The 22,941-nt window shown below is 43.6% G+C and overlaps 1 protein-coding gene across 6 annotated transcripts in view; it reads right to left on the minus strand.

The window, feature by feature from the left end:
• LOC306939840 (uncharacterized protein) overlaps nt 1–22,941 on the minus strand; it is a 48,793-nt gene that overhangs the window by 24,134 nt on the left and 1,718 nt on the right. For 2 of the 6 annotated variants that reach the window (XM_079524582.1, XM_079524587.1), the window contains exons 3-28: nt 22,467–22,715; nt 21,519–21,632; nt 20,987–21,106; nt 20,645–20,767; nt 20,093–20,299; nt 19,669–19,837; nt 18,357–18,525; nt 17,791–18,013; nt 17,409–17,528; nt 16,095–16,319; nt 14,649–14,957; nt 13,998–14,222; nt 13,390–13,587; nt 12,693–12,959; nt 11,882–12,112; nt 11,104–11,370; nt 9,689–9,919; nt 8,978–9,244; nt 8,198–8,428; nt 7,590–7,856; nt 6,365–6,619; nt 5,231–5,503; nt 4,522–4,737; nt 3,057–3,338; nt 2,257–2,379; nt 832–999 (exon numbers count right to left, since the gene is read on the minus strand). In XM_079524582.1, coding sequence (XP_079380708.1) covers nt 832–999; nt 2,257–2,379; nt 3,057–3,338; nt 4,522–4,737; nt 5,231–5,503; nt 6,365–6,619; nt 7,590–7,856; nt 8,198–8,428; nt 8,978–9,244; nt 9,689–9,919; nt 11,104–11,370; nt 11,882–12,112; nt 12,693–12,959; nt 13,390–13,587; nt 13,998–14,222; nt 14,649–14,957; nt 16,095–16,319; nt 17,409–17,528; nt 17,791–18,013; nt 18,357–18,525; nt 19,669–19,837; nt 20,093–20,299; nt 20,645–20,767; nt 20,987–21,106; nt 21,519–21,632; nt 22,467–22,715 — 5,529 coding nt within the window. The remainder of the gene's footprint in view (nt 1–831; nt 1,000–2,256; nt 2,380–3,056; nt 3,339–4,521; nt 4,738–5,230; nt 5,504–6,364; nt 6,620–7,589; nt 7,857–8,197; nt 8,429–8,977; nt 9,245–9,688; nt 9,920–11,103; nt 11,371–11,881; nt 12,113–12,692; nt 12,960–13,389; nt 13,588–13,997; nt 14,223–14,648; nt 14,958–16,094; nt 16,320–17,408; nt 17,529–17,790; nt 18,014–18,356; nt 18,526–19,668; nt 19,838–20,092; nt 20,300–20,644; nt 20,768–20,986; nt 21,107–21,518; nt 21,633–22,466; nt 22,716–22,941) is intronic. The other 4 variants (XM_079524584.1, XM_079524583.1, XM_079524585.1 and 1 more) reach the window with 4 other exon arrangements.

Raw genomic sequence — 22,941 nt, forward strand, 5'->3', positions numbered from 1 at the left:
TCTTCCCCGACATCACTGCTTTGGCGTTCTGCAGGCCGTTAGCAGGAGTAGTACAAGGGGAGGGTAGCTTAGCGGGATGCTAACAATAGCTAACACCGGGCGTCCTTTTGCAGGAACCACGCTAAGTTGTTATTAGCTTAGCTTCAGCAGGCTTGTGGCTAGTCAGGGCCGTGTGCTGGCCGTCCAACTAGTAGCCAGCGTAGCTGTAGCTAGTAGCTAGCCTAGCTGTCACTGGAATATAGTGTAGCTGTAGCTGCTAGATTTATAATCAGGGCCGTTTGCTGGCCGTCCGATTAACAATAGAATTTTATAGTGCAAGGAAATTCTTAACCCCAAAGTCATGAACTCACCAGTGGTGCAGTTTGTGGAACCAGAATTCGCTCCTGTCCTAGTAAACTCAAACACACTGAAATCAAGACTTTGTAGCAATGCATGTGATCTTCATGAGAAGTTACACAGAAGTGGGGACTAATTGGTTTATTGGCACCTTTATCACCTTTACCTGGGGGGGTGGTCAAGGTGCACCTTAGTCCCAGACCCAGCCAATGGATTGCCTGTGAGTGTATTAGAATGCTTCTGTGATCACGTCAGAAGACGCAATCTTCATAGCGAGCTTCCTCGTGCAGTTTAGTTTAAATTAACTATTGTTATGAAGGTAAGGACAACACCAATAGCATCCAAATGACTATCTCAAGAGGTCATGTGGTACATTTGTCACTTTCACTTGTTTTAGTCTATACAATTCAGATAAGTTAAAGAGTACTCATCACTGAAACTAATGTACATTACGACATTAAAAAGAAAAAAATCTTAATCATGAATTAAATTAACCTGTTTGGCACCGAGTAGCACAATCCTCTTCATCGGATCCGTCTTTGCAGTCCGTCTCTCCGTCACACACGTGGCTGTACAGAACACAGTCCGTGCCATCTTTACATGGCCAGGTGCCTACACGACACTTCAACGGACCTGGAGCTGCATTGGCTGAGGGAGCGGAGTCTGCCAAAGTCACAGAAGAAAATGTGCCATTAACACACCCAAAGTTCTCAGGGATGAAAGACAGAAACACTATCCAGTTACAAGAAACGGGGTGGAACGAGCATCTCAGTTGAACTGCACCACCCTAACCTAACTGGGTCGGCCCGAGGCTCGGCCCGACCCTAAAAATTACCATAATGTTAAGCCCGAAGCCCGACAAAAGCCCGACAGAAAAAAAAAGAGAAAGAAAAGCAGCGCGACGCGTTGTGAGCTTGTAGATCGGCGTTGCGGCGCAGCGGCGCCGTGTTTCAGTGTGAAAGTGAGAACGGAGATCAACGGATTTATCGAAATAAAGGATGTATTTAACTCACGTTAGAATATTCTATTAATGTTCCATAACTTCCATTTCCAATCATTCTAATGGATTCCATACAGTGGTGGTGGTGACTGACTGGTGAGTAGGCTAAACACGAATAGCAGCTGCACAGCTCCCTCCCTTAGTTTCCTCTGAAGTGAAGTTGCTTTACGTGTAGCTATATATCACCATGGATCGTTTGGTGACGTTGATTAATAATTAGGTTTTATTTATCGCAGCCAGCTGGGTTAACGAGACTCAGTGCAACATGACGAAAACCTGACGCTTCTTCAGCTGTGATAATCCGATTGATTTTATAAAATATTTAAGCATATGGCAACTTGGCAAGTTAACTGGTGGTTAGTAGCTCGTTTGGTGCGCAAACCAGAGGGAAACCAGCGGTAGCAAGGCAAGCAAGCAAGTCTCACACCGTTCACTGTTCTCTCTACTGTACTGCCTGCGCGCAGTGCAGGACTGCGGGGCAGGCTGCAATTGCTGCTCTGGCCTCGTACACACATGCCGGACGGACATGATCTGTTCTGTCTGTGTTCATGGACGCCTCAGGCTCAATGCTTTTCCAATGGAAGTCACGTGGTTTGACATGTGTGTAAGAGGCCTCCGAGTCTGAAATGCCGAGATGCCAGTGCGATGCGACCCCCGTCTCCAGTCCTCCTCCTGTCACAAGTGAATCGCCTAGCGCAGCCCTCTTCATAATAAATATACAGTACATGTACACAATCTACACAAATAACAGAATTGCTATTTTTATTATAATAACACTCCGAATAAATCACAGAGCCCGAGGCTCGGCCCGACTAATTAGCATAATGTTTTGGGCCCGGCCCGGGCCAGGCCTGGTCGGGCCTGGTCGGGTTCGGGCAGAGTTTGAGAACTTTACCGCCAGTTGCCCGTGTGTGACTTACAGTAAGAGGCAGCAGCCTTGGATGAACAGTCCTTCTCGTCGGATCCGTCTGAACAGTGGGAGCGGCCGTCACACTTCTGGGACGGCGGGACACACTTCCTCTTGTCTTTGCACAGGAAGTCATCTGAGATGGAGGAAGGCAGAACACACTGGATTTATACTTTTGTCGTACGCCGGCATCGCGTGGCAAACATAGCAGCTCTACAAGCTCACGACGCAGCAGAATAGCATTCGGTGAGCTACACACTGTACCATGGAATATCAAATTAAACGTTGCAAGTTAATAAAGACGCAGGTTAGATGGCCAAGTACTTTATGTAGACATAACACTATAGTGTATACACATGACTATGTTTTATGTATTACCATGTTTTGTTCCTTCTTACTGTAAATTGCTCTGGATTAAGTCATGTGGACAAGCACCAAAATATCATTGTGGACAAGAGCTAAGATCGAAAATCTAAGATGTTCATGTCTTAAAGTTTCATTCCGTTTCAAACCCGCACTGCAATACACAGTCGCTCGCATTGCATTATGATTTTCAAGTGAAAGATTCTAGAGCGCAGTGGCAATTGCAATGGATCTTGTGTAGCTTGAAGCATATATCCGTATACTTGAGTGGAGTTTCAGACTTTACACATGGCATAGCCCCTGCATGGACTGACCTTTGATTTTACACAGATCTGGACAATTTAGAAACCTTGTCTGCACTCAACCGATTTCTCAATAGGGTAATAACATTACATTTTAATACGTACGTACAATATAAAACAGTGTGTTTAAGCTCTAGCTAGGACTTACTGGAGTTTCTACACCTCTTCAAACAGCCTTGTTCGTCAGTTCCTTTGGGACAGTCTCTCTGTCCGTCACACAGCTGGCTCTGAGAGATGCACACAGGAGAAAGTGGACACCGCACTGAAGGAGCCACACATGGCGGCATAGAAGGGCTTACTGGCTGGACAGAAGGGGTTGTAGCCTCTTGTGGTTGGTTAGAAGGGACTCCAGCCTCTTGTGGTTGGTTAGAAGGGGGTCCAGCATCTTCAAATTGATGATCTCGATCACGAAACTTGATTGGCTCCGATACTGTGGAGTAGGAGAAAGATTTATGGACTGCAATACATAAAGACATTTGTTTTGTTTAGGGATCATAGCGTGTAGATTATGATAACTTACACAGTATCATCAATACAGTACAAATGTCATCATGCAAATTAATTTAGAACGGTTAGTACTAAAGGGGAATACCACTCATTTCCACACAAGGTATATTGACGATTGTTAATGAAAAGTTCTAGGCTAAATAAGTTTAGCCTAGAACGTGGGGTCATATGATCACATGACCCCAAGTTGTAGACCTCCAGTTTGAGGCTAAACAGAAGGGGGGGGACTTTATTATTTCCACACAACTGAATGTTGACACAACTGAAGACATACTGGTAGGTCATTTTTCAAGACAGTTCAATGTTGAAAATGAGTAGTATTGAAAATGAGTAGCATTAGGTTTACTGCTCAAGACGTCCCCACCCGTAGAAGGCCCCAGACATTTGGGGATGTCTTGGGATCTTTTTGAGCGGTGCCTAACCGCTTCATTACATAGCATGTGTGTATGTCTGTCTGTCCCTGTGTCCGAGCACGGAAAGCTGTAACACAGTAACTCTAGTGACTTCGACCCGTTTGACGCGGAAGGCTCGCCGCAACCGGGCGTGTTCCTGGGGGTCTGGATGTTGCGGGGACCCCCACATGGTACAGGTGCACGGCTCACTTCACACAGGTGTGATTTTTTAATGGTATAAAACTGGATCGCTGTAATCCATTTTTTGACAGGGCCCTTGCTAGGCAACGCCTTGTTCGCGCAGCCGCTCACTTCCTCGTTTACGGCCCAACAAAACAGTCTATTCCCTCTAAATCTACGGCACTCTCCATGGTTTTGATCAGAACGGCAATGTTCTCGCCTCACAACTTTAATCAAGCATCTCGTTTGGAATATTAACGCTTCTAGAGAGAGATCAGATGTGACAGCGCAAGGTAGTAATGGAAATGTATACCTGGCGCTTTTCAAAGTAAAATCTGTCTCATCTGCTGGGCACTCTAGCGCCTTTATATTTGAAAAATTCCGGCACACTAAAGGTGTTAAATATGAGGCATAATTATTATTACCAAGTTAAATGTGCAGTTACATGAAAAAAAGTGCACATCCTCTGACCAATCAGACTTGAGTGTTCTCCATGGTCATGCTACGGTATGACTGGACACTTCAAAGACTCACCGCAGCCCTTCTCGTCGGTGCCGTCGCGACAGTCTCGCTCTCCGTCGCACAGGTGACTTGCGGGGAGGCAGCGGGTGTTGTTATCACAGCGCAGCTGGCAGAACTTGCTCGGTCTCCAGCAGTCCAGCTCGTCCTCGCTGTCCAGGCACTGAATCGACCCGTCGCATACCTGGGACAACGGGATGCACTTCTTCCCATGCGAGCACTGGAACTCACCTAAAATGGTTAGAACGGAGGGGTCATCAACGGGTCCGCACACGGACAAAATGACTTGTCCTTGTCCGTGGCAAATTTTAGATTCTGTTTTACACATCATACGGTACATATTTTGATCATTTGACCCAATTACTGAATGTCAGTCTCCAGGTTTTCTTCACAATATTTATGACACGTGTACGACAACTGACACCTTAGGAGTGCACTAGTAGGCTACTAGTGGTGCTCAAATGTTTTATTTGCAAGGACCCCCTCTAAACTGTACAAATGGAACCAAATGGAGGGCCTTTTAACTGTGACAACTTACAAGTTAAGTTATTTTGTGCATTGCAATTATTAGTTCTTGCAATTCGTCGCTGTTGTGAGGGAAACTCCCCTTTCAACTGTCGTTTACAAAAATATTGAACCAAGTAAAAGTATTTAAAAGCACTCGGACAAAACCTCTCAACTCCATTGGATTTTACAGCTATAATTAAATTGTAAATCAAATAACCTTGTTTGCAGGAGTCGGGACAGTCCTCTTCATCTGATCCGTCCTGACAGTCGGTCTCGCCGTCACACACGTGGCTGTACAGAACACATTCCCGTCCATTTCCACATAGCCTGGAGCCTTTACGACACCTCAGAACATCTGACTGGGCGGGAGCAGCCGATATGCGAGTAGAGGGACAGTCCAGCTCGTCTGAACCGTCTTGACAGTGAGATCGGCCGTCGCACACCAGACGCTTGGACACACAGCTTCTACGGTCTTTGCAGCGGAAGTCCGCTATAGAGGACAAGTTTGGAAACTTTACTACCCACACATTGGAAGTTTAAAATGTGCTTCACCATGGTAAATAAAAAAATAACCTAGTTAACTCAAAGTGAATCCAATACTGTACTAGTTGGCACAAGTAGGTGGTGTCCTAACAGACACCAGTGTCTGGTCCGGGGACCATCAGTGTTCCTTGAGGGATCCAGGTGGTCCCCAGCTAAATGATGGAAAGTTGGTAACCAAACGGACCCTTATAGATCTTTAACTCGAGTGTAAAATGGACTCTTACAGGTCAATTTGGTTTAATTTTACGCTCAAGAGTTAACCCATTAAGACCCGGAACGCATCTGTGTCACCTTAGCTTTTAACCACTTTAACCCTCATTTAAAACTTTAGCTATTGAAAAATAGCAGATCTACAAGCTTATAAACAAAATAATATTATTTAGTATTGACTGAGTCTGCAAGGCTAAATCTCAAATGGTGGTCGTGGCTTAAATTAAATTCTCCCTTCTTTTTTGAGGGGTGCTAGCCCCTCCTATATAAAGCTTTTGTCTCAACACGTCTCAATATTTGCCATTGAAAGGAGAAATTAGGTCAAATGTCCACCAAATATGACATAAAATTAACCAACCAATCACATAAATTCAATTGTTCATGAGATGATGTATAGTGATAAGAGCGCCCCTCACTTCACACAGGGGTGATTTTTTTAAACACACACTACCATACAGATGAATGAAGTTCCAGATTATAGTTTAAGGGGCCATGTCCACAGAAAGCATGTTTTGAGCTACCAGTGCCTTTCTGCCAGGCAATGCTAAAGACACGCTGGAGAGAGAAGCACTGGAGTCTGGACATGACGACAACTTACATCTGTTGGGACATTTTGAGACGCAGTTCTTCTCGTCAGCTCCATCCGGACAATCCTTCTTCTTGTCACACAGTTGGGTAGAGGAGATGCACAACGATGATCCCGGACACAGGAATGAAGGATAGATGCAGCTTGGCTTGGTGGTGGTAGTAGTAGTGAGAGGTTTGGTAGCAACTTCATCTGGCAGGCGGGATTGACTGGACGATGATCTGTCATCTAGTGCAGGACTGCCCTTAGCGGCGGTCACTGGAGAGTCTGAAACAGAGCAGTTACCAGTTGGAATGTTCAAATCATTTCATTAAAATAGACCAAAGAACTGAGATTTCTTCATTAATTGTTTTGTTTGGAGGAGCCGTCCAGGAGGTTTGTGTCCGTCAGGGCTAATCGCACACTGTCAGTAGGCAACAGAAGTAACTTGCTGCCATTGGTTTTCACATCACGTTCCTACTCTCACCTATGGTCATAAAGTGTGGGTCATGACCAAAGAATAAGGTTGTGGAAATAGAGTTTGCATCTCCATTAGAGCTAGGGTGAAAAGTTCAGTCACCCCAGAGAGATTCGGTGTAGAGCTGCTCCTTTGCTTACCCGAGTGTCAAATCAACAAATCAAATGATTCCCGAGCACCGCTTGGCTGCGGCTCACTGCTCCAAGAGATGGGCAAATGCGGAGAACACATTTCACTGCGGTAACATGTTCAACAAATCGTACATACTTTGACTTTTGGCCACTGTCTGGGAATGCCTCGGGATCCCCAGGAGGAAGAGGCTAATGGATGGGTGGATGGATGGTTCCCCCCAGAGCATGGACATTGGGGCTCCAATGGGTTAAAGCAGGGGTTCTCAACATTTTTGGCCGGGGACCCCCGGAAATGCTTTGGCAATGTCTCGGGACCCCCGCCCCGCCCCCTCCCGACCCCCAATATAAATTGACTGCTACAATTTAGCTATTGAAAAATAGCAGATCTACAAGCTCATAGCGCGCCACCGAGTGGCGCGCTACGAGCTTGTAGGTCTGCTATTTTTGAAAAATATATATATATATATATATTTTTTTTTTTTGAAAATAATTTGGGGACCCCCTAAAATAATTTGGCGACCCCCCCCGAGGGGTCGCGACCCACGGGTTGAGAACCCCTGGGTTAAAGTGACGTTTCAAGCAGCACAAGTCACAGATACAATTGCACAAAGATTTCCGTTTGAACAACAGTACTTTAAAGACAGCTCACCACAATCCTGTTCATCTGATCCATCCTGGCAGTCAGTCTCGCCGTCACACTCGTGGCTGTACAGAACACATTGCCGTCCATCTCTGCATGGTCTGGAGCCTACACGACACTTCAGAACATCCGACTGGGACGGAGCAGCTGGCCGAGACGGAGCGGCAGATATAGAGGGACAGTCACGCTCGTCCGATCCATCGTGACAGTGAGATCGACCGTCACACACCAGACGGCTGGAAACACAGCTTCTACGGTCGTTGCAGCGGAAGTCGTCTACAGAGGACGGACACATTGAATTGGACAATGAACATGTAACATTGCTGCCCATATGAATTTTGTTTCACCTTGTTATATTGAAACAAAAGAATATGTGTTAACTCATAGTTAAATGCGCTGTAACATATAATTGTGATATTCCTTGCTATAGAGCGTTTGTTCAGCAAAAGCGGTCTCCCCAGCTCTATATTTAAGAGAGGACACAGGATAAGTGAAATCACAAGTGACCAATGATAACAAATTCGACTACCATACAGATTGGTTCAAATAAAATTGTATCCATTTAAATCATTCTCGGCTGCAAAAATATTTAAGGCTTCCCCTTCATTACGACTTACATCTATTAGGACACCTTGAGACACAGTTCTTCTCGTCTGCGCCATCAGGACAATCCTTCTTCTTGTCACACAGTTGGGTAGAGGAGATGCACGACGATGACCCCGGACACAGGAAAGAAGGATAGACGCAGCTTGGCTTGGCGGTGGTGAGAGGCTGGGTAGGAACTGTATCTGGCAGGTGGGATTGACTGGATGAGCGGACGTTTAGTGATGCTCCAGTCACTGAAGAGTCTAGTCTATTTCAGTGAAATGATTTAACATTCCTAACGGTTGACTTACTGTTTCTAAAGAACTGAGATTTATTGTATTTCATGCTCTGTAGGAGGTGATGCATTTAGAAATGTGTCTGTCTGTGTTCAGTGGTTTGGGATATTGGTCCCGGACCGTTTACACAAACTGTGTCAAACGTCTTACGCACTACCAGTATGCAACTTAGTCCTTGCATTCGTTTTATTTTTTGCTGTATATTTAACAATAGAAATGAGAGCTTGTCCAAATATTGAGCCATGTGTGGACAGCAATCGTGTTATATACACTTTAAGCAATGAATCTGGTTTGTCCAATGTGATTGTGTCCATGTCAATAACACAGATGACGACACTTCACAAACATGACGTATGAGATCCACACGATTAAACAACACTATTGTGGTGTAGCAATAAAGTAGAACATGGTATAATTAACAAGCTTAAAGTGTCTAACCAGCAGATACAGGTCACACATCCAAGACAATAAAGGTAAATATTCCATTTGAACAACAGTACTGTTAAGACCGCTCACCACAATCCTGTTCATCTGATCCATCCTGGCAGTCAGTCTCGCCGTCACACTCGTGGCTGTACAGAACACATTGCCGTCCATCTCTGCATGGTCTGGAGCCTACACGACACTTCAGAACATCTGACTGGGACGGAGCAGCTGGCCGAGACGGAGCGGCAGATATAGAGGGACAGTCACGCTCGTCCGATCCATCGTGACAGTGAGATCGACCGTCACACACCAGACGCCTGGAAACACAGCTTCTACGGTCGTTGCAGCGGAAGTAGTCTACACGGACACATTGAATTGAACAACGAACATGTAACATTTTACCGCCCACACACAGAAATATGAATTGTTTCACCTGGTTATATTGAAAAAAATGTTTTTTGATAACTTTGTTAAATGTGCTGTAAATGATAATTGTGATATTATTAGTCATAATTATAGAGCGTTTGTTCAGCAACAGGGATCTCCCCAACTCTTTAACAACGATAACAAATTGGAACTGAAAACATAACTTAAAAAAGAAAATAAATGTGACCAGGGGTCATATTGTGGTGGACATTTGTCCAAAACAAATTGCCACGGACATACAAAATGAGTAGACAATAAGATCTATAATACCAGTATATATATATATATATATATATATATATATATATATATATATATACATACACATACATACATACATACATACATACATACATACAGGTCAGTAACACTGACCTCTATTAGGACACTTCCAGACACAGTTCTTCTCGTCGGCTCCATCAGGACAATCCTTCTTCTTGTCACACAGTTGGGTAGAGGAGATGCACAACGATGACCCCAGACACAGGAAAGAAGGATAGACGCAGCTTGGCTTGGCGGTGGTGAGAGGCTGGGTAGGAACTGTATCTGGCAGGTGGGATTGACTGGATGAGCGGACGTTTAGTGGCGACCCAGTCACTGAAGAGTCTAGAAACAGTAGGTCAACCATTAGGAATGTTAAATCAAAAACATTTAATTACAATAGACTAACGAACTGAGATTAATTGTATTTCATGCTCTGTAGTAGGCGATGCATTTAGAAATGTGTCCATCTGTGAAACTGTCTGGGCTAATCTCGCAAACGACTGAACTGAACAGTGTCAAATGTCTTACACATGCTGCCAGTATGCAACTTTGTCCTTTGACTCCTTTAATTTTACTTTAACAATGGAAATGGGGGCTTGCCTAAATATTGAGACATGTGCGGACAGGTTGTTGAAAACTAGCACTCATGCTAGATACACTAAAAGCACTCATGCTAGATACACTAAAAGCACTCATGCTAGATACACTAAAAGCACTCATGCTAGATACACTAAAAGCACTCATCCTAGATACACTAAAAGCACTCATGCTAGATACACTAAAAGCACTCATGCTAGATACACTAAAAGCACTCATGCTAGATACACTAAAAGCAATGCATCTGGTTCGTCCAATGTGATTGTGTTGTCCATGTCAAATAAACAGAACACAGATGACCGACATCATTAACTGGCGACATGACGTATGAGATCCACACCATTAAATAACTATTGCTGTGTAGCAATAAAGTAGAACATAGTGGTGGGAGAAAACTATTTATTAGATTAAATGTGAATGCCATCATGAACGATTATTCATCGATTCACAAATGTAAAAAATAGATTAGATATGTTTTTACATATCATTACCGGAGCGAAAGGGCAGTTAACTAACCTGCGACTGTGGTGCCGTACCGGACAGTTTGCGGTGAGTCACAGCGCTCGCACATGCTTACAACCAAAATAAACTCATGAGACACAAACGCAGAGAGAAGAGATGGCAGAAAAATAACCGGATTCGACCGGCTCCTTTGGGATTCAAAGCCAGGGTATGGCAGCATTATGGGTTCTATGAGGTTGAGGGGAAAAGGGAACTGGATAAAAGACACTGAATGAAAGTTGTTTAAAGTCAAAAAGAAATAGTGGGAACATGACAAACATGGCTGGAACATATTGCCCGCTGGCATCCAGAGTTGGAAGAAAAGACAGAAAATCCAATTGTTGGTGCAAACCAAACAACCATCCTGAACACACCGACAAAGCTGCCCATGCATTCGGAAAAGCTGATGTACTTTTAAGACCGCTCACCACAATCCTGTTCATCTGATCCATCCTGGCAGTCAGTCTCGCCGTCACACTCGTGGCTGTACAGAACACATTGCCGTCCATCTCTGCATGGTCTGGAGCCTACACGACACTTCAGAACATCTGACTGGGACGGAGCAGCTGGCCGAGACGGAGCGGCAGATATAGAGGGACAGTCACGCTCGTCCGATCCATCGTGACAGTGAGATCGACCGTCACACACCAGACGCCTGGAAACACAGCTTCTACGGTCGTTGCAGCGGAAGTCGTCTACAGAGGACGGACACATTGAATTGGACAACGAACATGTTAACATTCCTGCCCAGTGCCCACACAGAAATATGAGTTCTGCTTCACCTTGTTATATTGAAACAAAAGAATATTGAAATTGAAAATAGGGAAAAAAAGAAAAACAGACAACCATACAAATTGGTTCAAATAAATGTGTATACATTATAAGTTGTATTAAATAGAAATTTCACGAAATACCTTTCGTTTACGTTTATGGGTAGAGGAAACCTACTCATAAACGAAAGGTATTTCATTCAATTTATTAAATTTATACAACCGTGGTTACTAAAGTAACCTTTAACGTTGTATTAAATAGAAATTTCACGAAATACCTTTCGTTTATGGATAGGTTTCCTCTATCCATAATCGTAAACGAAAGGTATTTCGTTCAATTTATTTATACAACCGTGGTTACTAAAGTAACCTTTAACGTTCTGGACTGCAACTGCAGCTAGAAAATATTTGAGGCGTCGCCTTCATTACAACTTACATCTATTAGGACACCTTGAGACACAGTTCTTCTCGTCGGCGCCATCGGGACAATCCTTCTTCTTGTCACACAGTTGGGTAGAGGAGATGCACGACGATGACCCCGGACACAGGAAAGAAGGATAGACGCAGCTTGGCTTGGTGGTGGTGAGAGGCTGGGTAGCAACTGTATCTGGCAGGTGGGATTGACTGGATGAGCGGACGTTTAGTGATGCTCCAGTCACTGAAGAGTCTAGAAACAGTAGATCACCCATTAGGAATGTTAATCAAATCATTCCATTGAAATAGACTAAAGAACTGAGATTTATTGTATTTCATGCTCGGTAGGAGGCGATGGATTTAGAAATGTGTCCATCTGTGAAACTGTCCGGGGCCAATCTCGCAAACCACTGAACCAAACTGTGTCAAATGTCTTACAGGCGCTGCCAGTATGCCACTTAGTCCCTGCATTAGTTTTATATTTAACTTTAACAAAGGAAATGGGAGCTTGCCCAAATATTGACGTATGGACAAACCGGATGCATTCTTAAAGTGTATATAGCACGAGTGCTCATTTGCAACACCTGTCTACTGTGATTTGATGTCCATGTCAAATAAATATAACACAGATAATTGATAACATAATTAACTGGCGACATGACGTACGAGATCCACACCATTAAATAACACTATTGCTGTGTAACAATAACGTATAACTGGAACATAGTATTATTCACAAGCTTAATGTGTCTAAACATACAGATCCAAGACCATTCAGAGAACAACTAAGCTCACTAACTAATTTCACCAACAGTACTGTTAAGACAGCTCACCACAATCCTGTTCATCTGATCCATCCAGGCAGTCAGTCTCGCCGTCACACTCATGGCTGTAAAGAACACATTGCCGTCCATCTCTGCATGGTCTGGAGCCTACACGACACTTCAGAACATTTGACTGGGACGGAGCAGCTGGCCGAGACGGAGCGGCAGATATAGCGGGACAGTCACGCTCGTCCGATCCATCGTGACAGTGAGATCGACCGTCACACACCAGACGACTGGAAACACAGCTTCTACGGTCGTTGCAGCGGAAGTCGTCTACAGAGGACGGAAACATTTGGACTTGACTTTTGGATCTGGTGGTGCATTTAACAATTATACACCACTTTCCGTAAAGAGTCTCATCTCATAGCAAAATCGGTTCTAGTGATGATAAATACCATGGTCTTGTTTCACATTGTGTGAATGATCTCAAGCAAGTATTTTGGAAGGAAATTAATTGACAAATGCTCAAATGTTTTCTGGTGGACACGGCCCCCCATTAGTCAGAATGTACCATACGGACAAGAATTATTCTCAAACATGAGAATGAAGGTGTTTCAAACGTGAATATCCAAATGGTTTCAGGTCATCTGCGTAAATTATAATGCAAATATAAGTGAAGTAATGTTGAAGACAGGGATGTTTATGCTGGCAAAATGTTAATGCTACTCTAAATAAATAATGCTATTAATTATATTGGGCTTACCCCTTGATGGACATATTTTCACACAGTTCTGCTCATCAAAGCCATCAGGACAGTCTTTATGACCGTTACAAAGCTGAGCTGAGGAGATGCACAGGTGTACAGCTGAGCGAGGACAGAGAACCGATGGACTGGGGCAAGCTGGCGCCATGGGAGGATGGACATCTTGAACAGGAACTTTTGGAATGACCGTGTTCTTTCCTGGAAGGGAAATCATAATCTGATTCATCAATTTCAGCTAAACAGTATTGTTACAAAATACGCCTCTTGCTCTTTATAACTTCTTAACATTAGCAGATTAAGGCCCCTGGAGATAAAAGAGAGGACTAACTTCATTCACATTTAATGTCAATTTTTGAGGTACACAAAATGTGTGTGTACCACATTTGTGATGATTTGATTGGCTGACCACGGAATGTGTACCACATTTGTGATGATTTGATTGGCTGAGCACGGAATGTGATGATGTATGATGATAAGAGCGCCCCTCACCTCACAAAGTTCACACAAGTGTGATTTTTTTTAAAGATCATCCATGCTCCCAATAATGATAAATAATAAAAACAAATACAATTAAAATCTTAATTTTGGTGGAAACCTCAGCCCCTGACCTGGTTTGATGTCCTTCAAGGCGACCTTGACCTCCAACACTTCATCCACAGCCTTCACGTCGCTGACACGTCTCCTGTCCCTCCGGTCCCACAGGGTGATGTCATCGACGTCATCAGAGAGGGACAACAGGAAGGGCTCTGCAGCAGCCACGACTGATCCCAATATGTTCAACCCTCCGCCAGTGAGGTGGGTCCTTCCATTCAGGAGACTCATGGTTGACAGTCCTGCACAGTCATCAGTATTCCATTTCAATAATTAAAATGGGGAACGTTTTGATTTACAGATTTTTTTGGGGGCCTCAGCGTAATTTAATTATCTGTGTATAAACGGGTAAATTAATGCTCAGGATTTGTGAGCTGTGGTGTGAGTGTTCATGTAATCTGGATCACATTACTGACTGAAGTTAAGATTTGCAAGGGAAGACCCTTCAATTAGCTAGAGTACAAAGTTCATAAAACTTCCAAGAAAACCAGATAATCCAGAGATAGCAAATGGGAGGTCAGCGTAATGCATATGAAATTGATGGCGTAATAATACAATGTTTGATAATTAAGGTCGTAATATACTTTGAGCCACATTCTATGCATGTACTGAGACATTAATACATAAGTTTAATACTGACAAAGAAAAAAATATTCTGTATTACTAACCAACACTTCCTGTATGCCAGAGAAGGCTGTTTGCCCGCAGGTCAAAGGCCATCCTGACATGGACGTCTCCTCCCAGCTTGAGGACCTCCGTGGTGGAACCTCCCGACAGGCTCATGCTGAGAACGCGGTCCGCCTCCAGCCAGAGGAGCCTGGCCCTCAGCCAGTCCACGTACATGTCCCGGACTTCGCCGGACGTACGGTACAGCACCTTGGGGTGACCATGTACGGGCACGGTGACGCCGATCGACTTTTGATCACATGACATCCAGTACAGGGCGCCACTCTCCTGGTCCACTCGTAGCCGGCAGACTGAGCAGCAGGGTAGAGACAAGAAGAATACAGATGTTGAGCAGCAGGGTAGAGACCAGAACAATACAGATGTTGAGCAGCAGGGTAGAGACCAGAACAATACAGATGTTGAGCAGCAGGGTAGAGACAACAATACAGATGTTGAGCAGCAGGGTAGAGACAACAATACAGATGTTGAGCAGCAGGGTAGAGACAACAATACAGATGTTGAGCAGCAGGGTAGAGACAACAATACAGATGTTGAGCAGCAGGGTAGAGACAACACAGATGTTGAGCAGCAGGGTAGAGACAATACAGATGTTGAGCAGCAGGGTAGAGACAACAATACAGATGTTGAGCAGCAGGGTAGAGACAACAATACAGATGTTGAGCAGCAGGGTAGAGACAACAATACAGATGTTGAGCAGCAGGGTAGATACCAGAACAATACAGATGTTGAAGCCATTAAGACCTGCCTTCTAAATCAGTGGTGCAAAACCTTTTCGCAATTCAAAATAATTCAACGTTTTTCAAACACTTTCAAGATTTTTCTAACATGTTCAAAAATAGCAGATGTACAAACTTGTATGTCAGATATTTTTGAATAGCCAACGCTAAAATTACAGCTTTCCCGGTTTTAATGGTAGGGGTGATTAAGTCGGGTGGTCTGGTCTCTGCACACTAGTCTTGAATCAACTTGTTTTTGTTTGGCACCATAATCAAATGGAACTGAAATGGATTGGAAGCTACAATCCCCATCTATGCCATCTCCTGTTGGAGAGAGGTAATTGCAACTGTAATCCCCAGGATTCAAAGCCGCATCTGCCCTTTCGGAAACCAAACCCAACGCTTATGCAAGAGGGAATCCCACTGTTTGCCAGAGGAGATACTGGGCTATCAGGTATCAGTATGAGTGCTACTAACGACTAGGTGCCCTGCCTATTCTCAATAAAATACAGTAAGGAGACAACCTCTAGTACCCACTGCAGGGGTTGAGGTTCCATTAACTGCTAGTTATTTGCATCAATATACTCTACCATACAAATTTAAAATAATTATGTTCTGGACTGCAGCTTAAAAAACCCACAGAAAGCCATGGCAGCCACAAACACAGAAAATGAGCCTGAAGCAAGATCCACAACAGACAGGATTAATTACCAGGGGTAATGGTCGGGACGACCTCAGCCTTATTCTGGGTGTAGGCCAATGGCGTGCGTTTGATCTCTCCAGTCTCGTTGACCCAGTAGATCCAGTCTCTGTAGAAGTCCACGTCAAAGGACACGATGACATCTTTGGGGGAGAACACCAGGGTTTGGACCACCTTGCTGCCTTTGAACTCCAACTGGTGAATGGCCTTCAGGGTCCCATATAGAAACCTTGGATCTGTATGGTTGGGGGGGGGGGGGGGGGGGGGGGGGGGGGATAGATTTTAATTTCGATCACTTTGGTACTTTTATGGTAGTGCTTCCCAAACAGTGGTTCAGGATCTTTATGGTTCACAAGTACATTTTTAATGCATTATTTCGGAAGGTTACAAGCAACAAATTCAGAAAGGTTTCTTCTTCAACAGAACTTCACACATAAACAGAAATGTGAGCGGACAGTGCAGTTGCAGCAGCCAGCAGGCACAGACATGAAGGCACGGAAGGTCCTACGACAAATTTACTTTACTTCTTCAAATAGGCTTTACTTCTTCAAAAATGGGTTTTATCAAAAATAAAACCCATATTGGTTCAAAACGAACATAAGATAATTCCGTATCATACAGGACAGGTTGGTAACCCCTTGTCCTGCAGTCCAGGAATGAATACCAACAAAGTCGCCCTTTTACCAACTTGTGCCGGGCGTACAGCCGGCGGAACTGCTCAGCCAGGTATTCCTAAAGTAACCCAAGTAAATTATGCTTAAACAGTTAAACCTAACCTATTCCTAAACTTAAACCCAGGAAAACTATGCCCAACACTAAACTTATTTCTAACCTTATTCTCAGTAAAACAAATAATACCAGAACCACCGCATGGAAAAAACGAGTGTGAGATGGATTATGGGCGACAGGTATCCGTTACCCCAGGAATAACAAAAAGTATTAGCAAAGACAAACATACAACTTGTGGTTTTAAATCAAAGACACGGTTCAGAACCACAACTGCTAAATTATGTTAATGTTAAGGTCAAAATGAAAAAATAACAAAAAGATGAATCGTATCGTATACATCGATACAGCAGGAAATGCTGTGTGACGCGGCTTTAAAAAAAACAACAACCTAGGACTCGATCGTGAGGTTGTTGGCAATACCCAGCCCAAATTTGGAATAAACGTATAATTGATATATCAATATATTGCGTTGTGGCCTCTGTATCGTTATAAATATCTAGCGTGAGGTTGCAGGCAATACCCACCACTATTGATTATAACAGTACAGTATACGTGCAGTGGCAATAGTGGGGGTGAAACGGTAATTTAAAACTTACAATCACATGACCTGTCGGGCATCAGTACTTGATCGTTGGGACATGCACAAATGAAGCCAGCATTGTTCTCTTTGGTCAGAAGACAGAGCTGGCATGGAGACTTCTCACATGCATTAGGCGCTAGTTCATAAAACAAAAATTACAGATTAGAATAAAGGTAAAGTTACACAGAGAGCCATAGACATAAGTAGTCAATAGAATATAATTCTAGATACCTCATTTCAAAAGAAAAAGGTTTAGCCACAAGAACCCAAACATCCCTATACTGGGCATGTCAAATATAGGCCGACATTCAGCAAAAATGCCGATCAGCGGCATCTGATATTTTTGCCAAAAATATTTGTGTAGAGGGGAAAGTGTCAACTCTATGATGATAGAGTACCTTTAGGCTGCTGTAGCTCATGGTAAACGGTCAGCACACTTGACCGGACGTTCTCGAGATAGATCTTGTGGTCTGGCTGGTTCTGGGGTGCAGCCCACACCCCGATTAGATCGATCCAGTAAAACCAGTCTCCAAAGACAGCCAGGGCGCGAGGATGTTTGCTACTTAGCTTTCCTGTGAAGGAGTAACGACCAGTCCCATCCACTTTCACTGTCTCCAAAGACTGCAGGGAATGATATAAACTCCTCAAAGTAAAGCTTGGAAATGTGTCGTTTGTTCGATCACATCCGTTAATACTCGATATACCAAGGACCTAGTCAGAGCTGCTGGCCCATTAAGAAACCGTTTTTAAAAAAAACACACTAATGTGCCAATCAAACGCAGCTATGGGAAACTGACCACAGAAAAGGAAAGCAAGTACGCCACCTTCTGGACACCCAGGAGTACTTTAAGCACAGAGCCTGTACTATGTGTAAAATAATTACCCTTTACACACTCCGAGTTACACAGACAGTCAGGATTGTACCGTTTGCAATAATCTACAATATTTCCTCTAATAGACTCACCATCTTGAGGACACTGAGCCAGTAAAGCCTGCGGGCTGCTACGTCTATAGTAAGGCTGCGAGGATCCTGAGCTGTGAGGACTGCCAGAGTGCTGGCCTCTGATCCATCCATCCAAGACCTCTGGAGTGTTGTGGCATTCCCAGGGCCTGCGTTGATCCAGAACATGGAGCTAGGGAAAAGGAGTTGAGACAATGGATTTACACCCCATTTTAAAGGAGAATTCCATGCTAGAAGGCTTTTACTTTTATTTGTAGTTGTATTTTTTTTGTAATGTAAATAGTATCACTACTTATATGTACGATATGACTTCAAATGTATCCTTTGCCACGGAAGCTTATTGCCTATAGAGACACATATTTCAGGCCCCCAAATGAGACAGCGGCCCCACATATGGTCTGTTAGTACGGTGTACTGCAGGCCAGCCCATAGAAATTCAACTAAATTATTTAAAATAATATGAAATGAACTGAAGACTATATTGATTCGAATAAAAATATGTTTCCAAATGTATGAATGGTCTTTGTCAACATATATTGTTGTTTTCTCAATAGAGGATGTATTTCACATTAATTAATTAATTTACCACTTGAATGAGTTACCCATAATGTTAACAGAACAGAGGGGAGACGGCAGACAGAGAACCTGATATTTTGAACATTTATGTCATGGGCGCGCGATAGATAGATATCCATCTATCTATCTATATGCTCTAGTACCTACTGCGGAGCTCTGACAGTGTGTTTTATCGTTTAACTTGTATAATTACCTTGGCTGAATAGTTGGGAAAATAACCCAGCTAAATGGAGTGACATTTTCAACTACCTAGTGAATTCTCCAGATGAGTATTAATAGTCTTGCAAGATGCTGTTTGGATATAATTTTCCACAAATACAAAGCATATAAAAACAAACAACAAATCTGGATCTGAAAACGCCAAGGGATGCGACCGTGACGTGATATACCATGCAATCACTTTCACTTGAGTACAATGCTAGCACTTTTGACACACTGATGGGAGTATATTATAGTACATTGTGGGTTGTATATTGAGATGGCAGGTATGTGACATTGAAAAGGACAAATCAAACATATGGGACACTTTATTAGAACACAAAAAAAATCGATACAGCCTCAGTAATGGACCAGTGAAATTATGGTATTTTATGATGCCTCTCATAGGGATTGCATTGACAGCTGCAGTACACCATTCTAACGGAACAGAAGTGGGGCCGCTGTCTCATTTGGGGGGCGTGAAATTTGTAGTACATGTGTCTCCATGTTCACATTTATGTGAATATTGTACTTAACCTACCTCTCTACTGGGAGGAGAACAATCTCGCGTGGGCGGATGTCTTTACTCAGCACGGTAGTGAAGTCGCTCCCATTAGATGATCCCATATAGATGGTGTTCGTTTTCTCATTGGTCCAATAGAGGTGTCCGTTCAGCCAGTCACAAGCTAGGCTTTTAATCCCAGGCTCTCCTGTTGGTTGAGAAAAATATAGTTTCAAGCTCTATTCTAAGTATTCTGCAGGGGAAGCAAAAGTATGCCGCAGCGTCAACTCACTCAGGGTCTGATTACGCACACCTTCCTGTGTGTATTTTGTCTTATATTGAAGTGGTTGGCTCACTGACAGAAAACCGCATTCGAAATGCCAGTCATCTCAACCACACGTTTCTTCCCTATTGGTTTTAAACCTGGTCAAAGTTTGCGGTCAAATAATTGATGTTGTCTCACCCGTGAAGACCTTTACAATCCCTCGTCCATTAGACTTGAGAATTGCTCCCTTGTGGTCTACCCAGTAGTACCAGCCTCGGGCCAGGTCGTAGGTCAGACACACAGGGTTGGCAGCAGCCATGACGGTGAGGGGCATAAGCCGTTGGGACTTTGGGTTTAAAAGAATGATGGACCCTTTCCGTTCCGTTAGCAGCATCACAGGATTACCTGGCAACACAGATATGGTGTATACAAATATTTACACACTGGACTTTTGTCAAATACATTTTTATTTATTTATTGTCAAATACGTTTTTTATTAAGAACAGGATATAAAATGTTGTGTGAAGAAATACCATGTAGCATTTTATGTAGCTTCAAACACTAAAAACACTTAAAAAGAGGAAGGGTCATTGATTTTCTTTGTTAACAAGGTTTTCCTATGCGGTGTTGCAGTCGGCTACAATTCCAGCACCTGGGGCCAGACAGGTGGTTCGATTCAGAGCCAAGCCTGGTTTACGTACCTGTAGCTAGACACGTGGTTCCATTCAGTTTGAAGCCTGGTTTGCGTACCTGTAGCTAGACACGTGGTTCCATTCAGTTTGAAGCCTGGTTCGCAGTCACAGTAGAAAGAGCCCACAGTGTTGGTACAGTAGTGGCTGCAGACAGGAAACGGCTGGGCACATTCATCCACATCTGAACCGAAGGAACATACCAAAACACTCTATTACCGATCTGCACAGTCTATGCAATCCACAGTTCGGTGCAGTGCGCCTTTAATCACTACACTGTCAAATCTGAGGGTTCATTTAATGGAAAACATAGCCAATTTTAAACTATACGCTGTTTTTTTTTTACCTACAATGGTACACTAAGTCCATAAAAATGTGGTGGCCATGTCCCCGCTGCACTGACCTGTACAGACCGCTCCATTGACGGCCAGCTTATAGCCAGGTGGACAGGCGCACAGAGCGCCCCACGGCTCATCCACGCACACATGGCTACAACCACCGTTATTCACGGAGCACATGCCACCTACAGGAAGGAAGGGGAAATACTATTTATTCAACAGTTTCTTTTACACTGTACAAATCCTAGTATCTGCAATACATAACTGTTAACCGAGACACCTGGTCTCTTCCGCATGACAGACGATATTTATACTGCTCAGTCGAGGTAATACCTTGACCAGGTATTGCACTTCAGGCAGTGCTACCAGGGTCTAAAGGCCTCAATGGAAGAGTAAAAGAGACCACCTCGAAATCACTGTATGCGACATTTGTATTGTGTAAACGTACTCTAGCATACGGATTGGTTAAACATAGCGTTCATGCAGCTTGCAACAGACGTCAGAGTTATGAATGGAGATGCATTTGCCATGCACTTAATTTACACAAGAGAATACTTCAAGATACAGTACGTAAGCAGAGTAAAAAAACAGCCTCACCACAGGTGGTCGGTTCATCACTGGCATCAGAACAGTGAGCTTTGCCATCACATCTCTCCTGAGCAGAGACGCACGTTCCTTCTGGACAGCGAAGACCACCCTCTACACAACGCCCTGATCATTACATCAAAAACAACAACCAATCAAACAAGAAGTCTACCGGCACATTTTCTGCCTTTTGGGGGATTTAATAAGATCAAAAATTAAACCCAGGAGAAAGTAGAAGTGTCTACATTGGGGATCAATCTTGTGTTGCAACTTGGTAGCCATTAAATGTTCAAGGATAGTTCACAGCAACATTTACCTTAAGTGCAGGGTCTGCTATTCCGTTTTGTTTTTCCTACTTGCCCTGCATGGCAAGCTTTTGGCCATGTTGCCGTGCAGCATGCATATTTCACACAGAATACTAACATCCATTGCCAATAGATTGCATGTAAAACAATAGGCCAGCATTCAAAAACCTGCATTATCTACTTATTATTATTATTATTATGATCATTAAATCAACCATAAAATGGACACATTTGCAGATCTGTAACTCCATGTGTACAAAATGTCACCATATGGATAATAAGGGGCTTGGGCTAGAAACGGCCATAGCCACTTGTGTGATAAACCATCCCATTTGTGATGATGGCTATGGCCGTTTTTAGCCCAAGGAGCAAAACAAATGCTTGCAATGGATTCAGAATCATGAATACCCCCTAGTTTGAGACACTTCACATGCTACTTAAAGCTTGTTAATGTTCCACCACTGGGGTTTCTTAGGACGTTAGGATGTGGTTTCCAAAATATTTATGAAACAAAAAAAGTTTAAAGAGTTTGTTGCAATTTGTTTGAGGTTAACCCCTATACTAATAAGGACACGTACGGGTTCCTTTAGTGACATTTGTACACTCTCAGAATGAACTGAACACTCAGGAGTGTGGGGGAGATCCATCATCGTACCACAGTCTTGTTCATCGGAGCCGCCTTTGTCGAGACAGTCGTTCTTTCCGTCACAGCGGAGCTCCTTGGAGATGCACAGTCCGTTGAGACAGGTCCAGTCAGAGTCCAAGCAGCTGACGGTGAGGGTGCAGTTGACTTCGTCAGAACCACTGAAGCAGTGGTGATGTCCGTCACACAGCTCAGACCGGTTCACACAACCTGGAGAGCCCACGCAGGCCATCTGGCCGCGGCCGCACTTCGCCAGGGTGCCTGCCAACATACCAGATGAGGTACCAACTCTGACATTAGGTCTTCGTGATCACCTGGCATGTTATTTAGGCAGATGCTAGGTTCATCGTTTACTTTACTTAGTATCCTTGGTTCAATGTACAGATCTTTATTTTGAAAATATATTGTTTAGAGAACTTGACTGATGCTAAGTTCTTGGTTTACCTATAACCCTAATTTACTGAGGCACTACACTGTCCCTCTGCAT

This window comes from Electrona antarctica (assembly GCF_951216825.1).
Source record: "Electrona antarctica genome assembly, chromosome: 16".
NCBI lineage: Eukaryota > Metazoa > Chordata > Actinopteri > Myctophiformes > Myctophidae > Electrona > Electrona antarctica.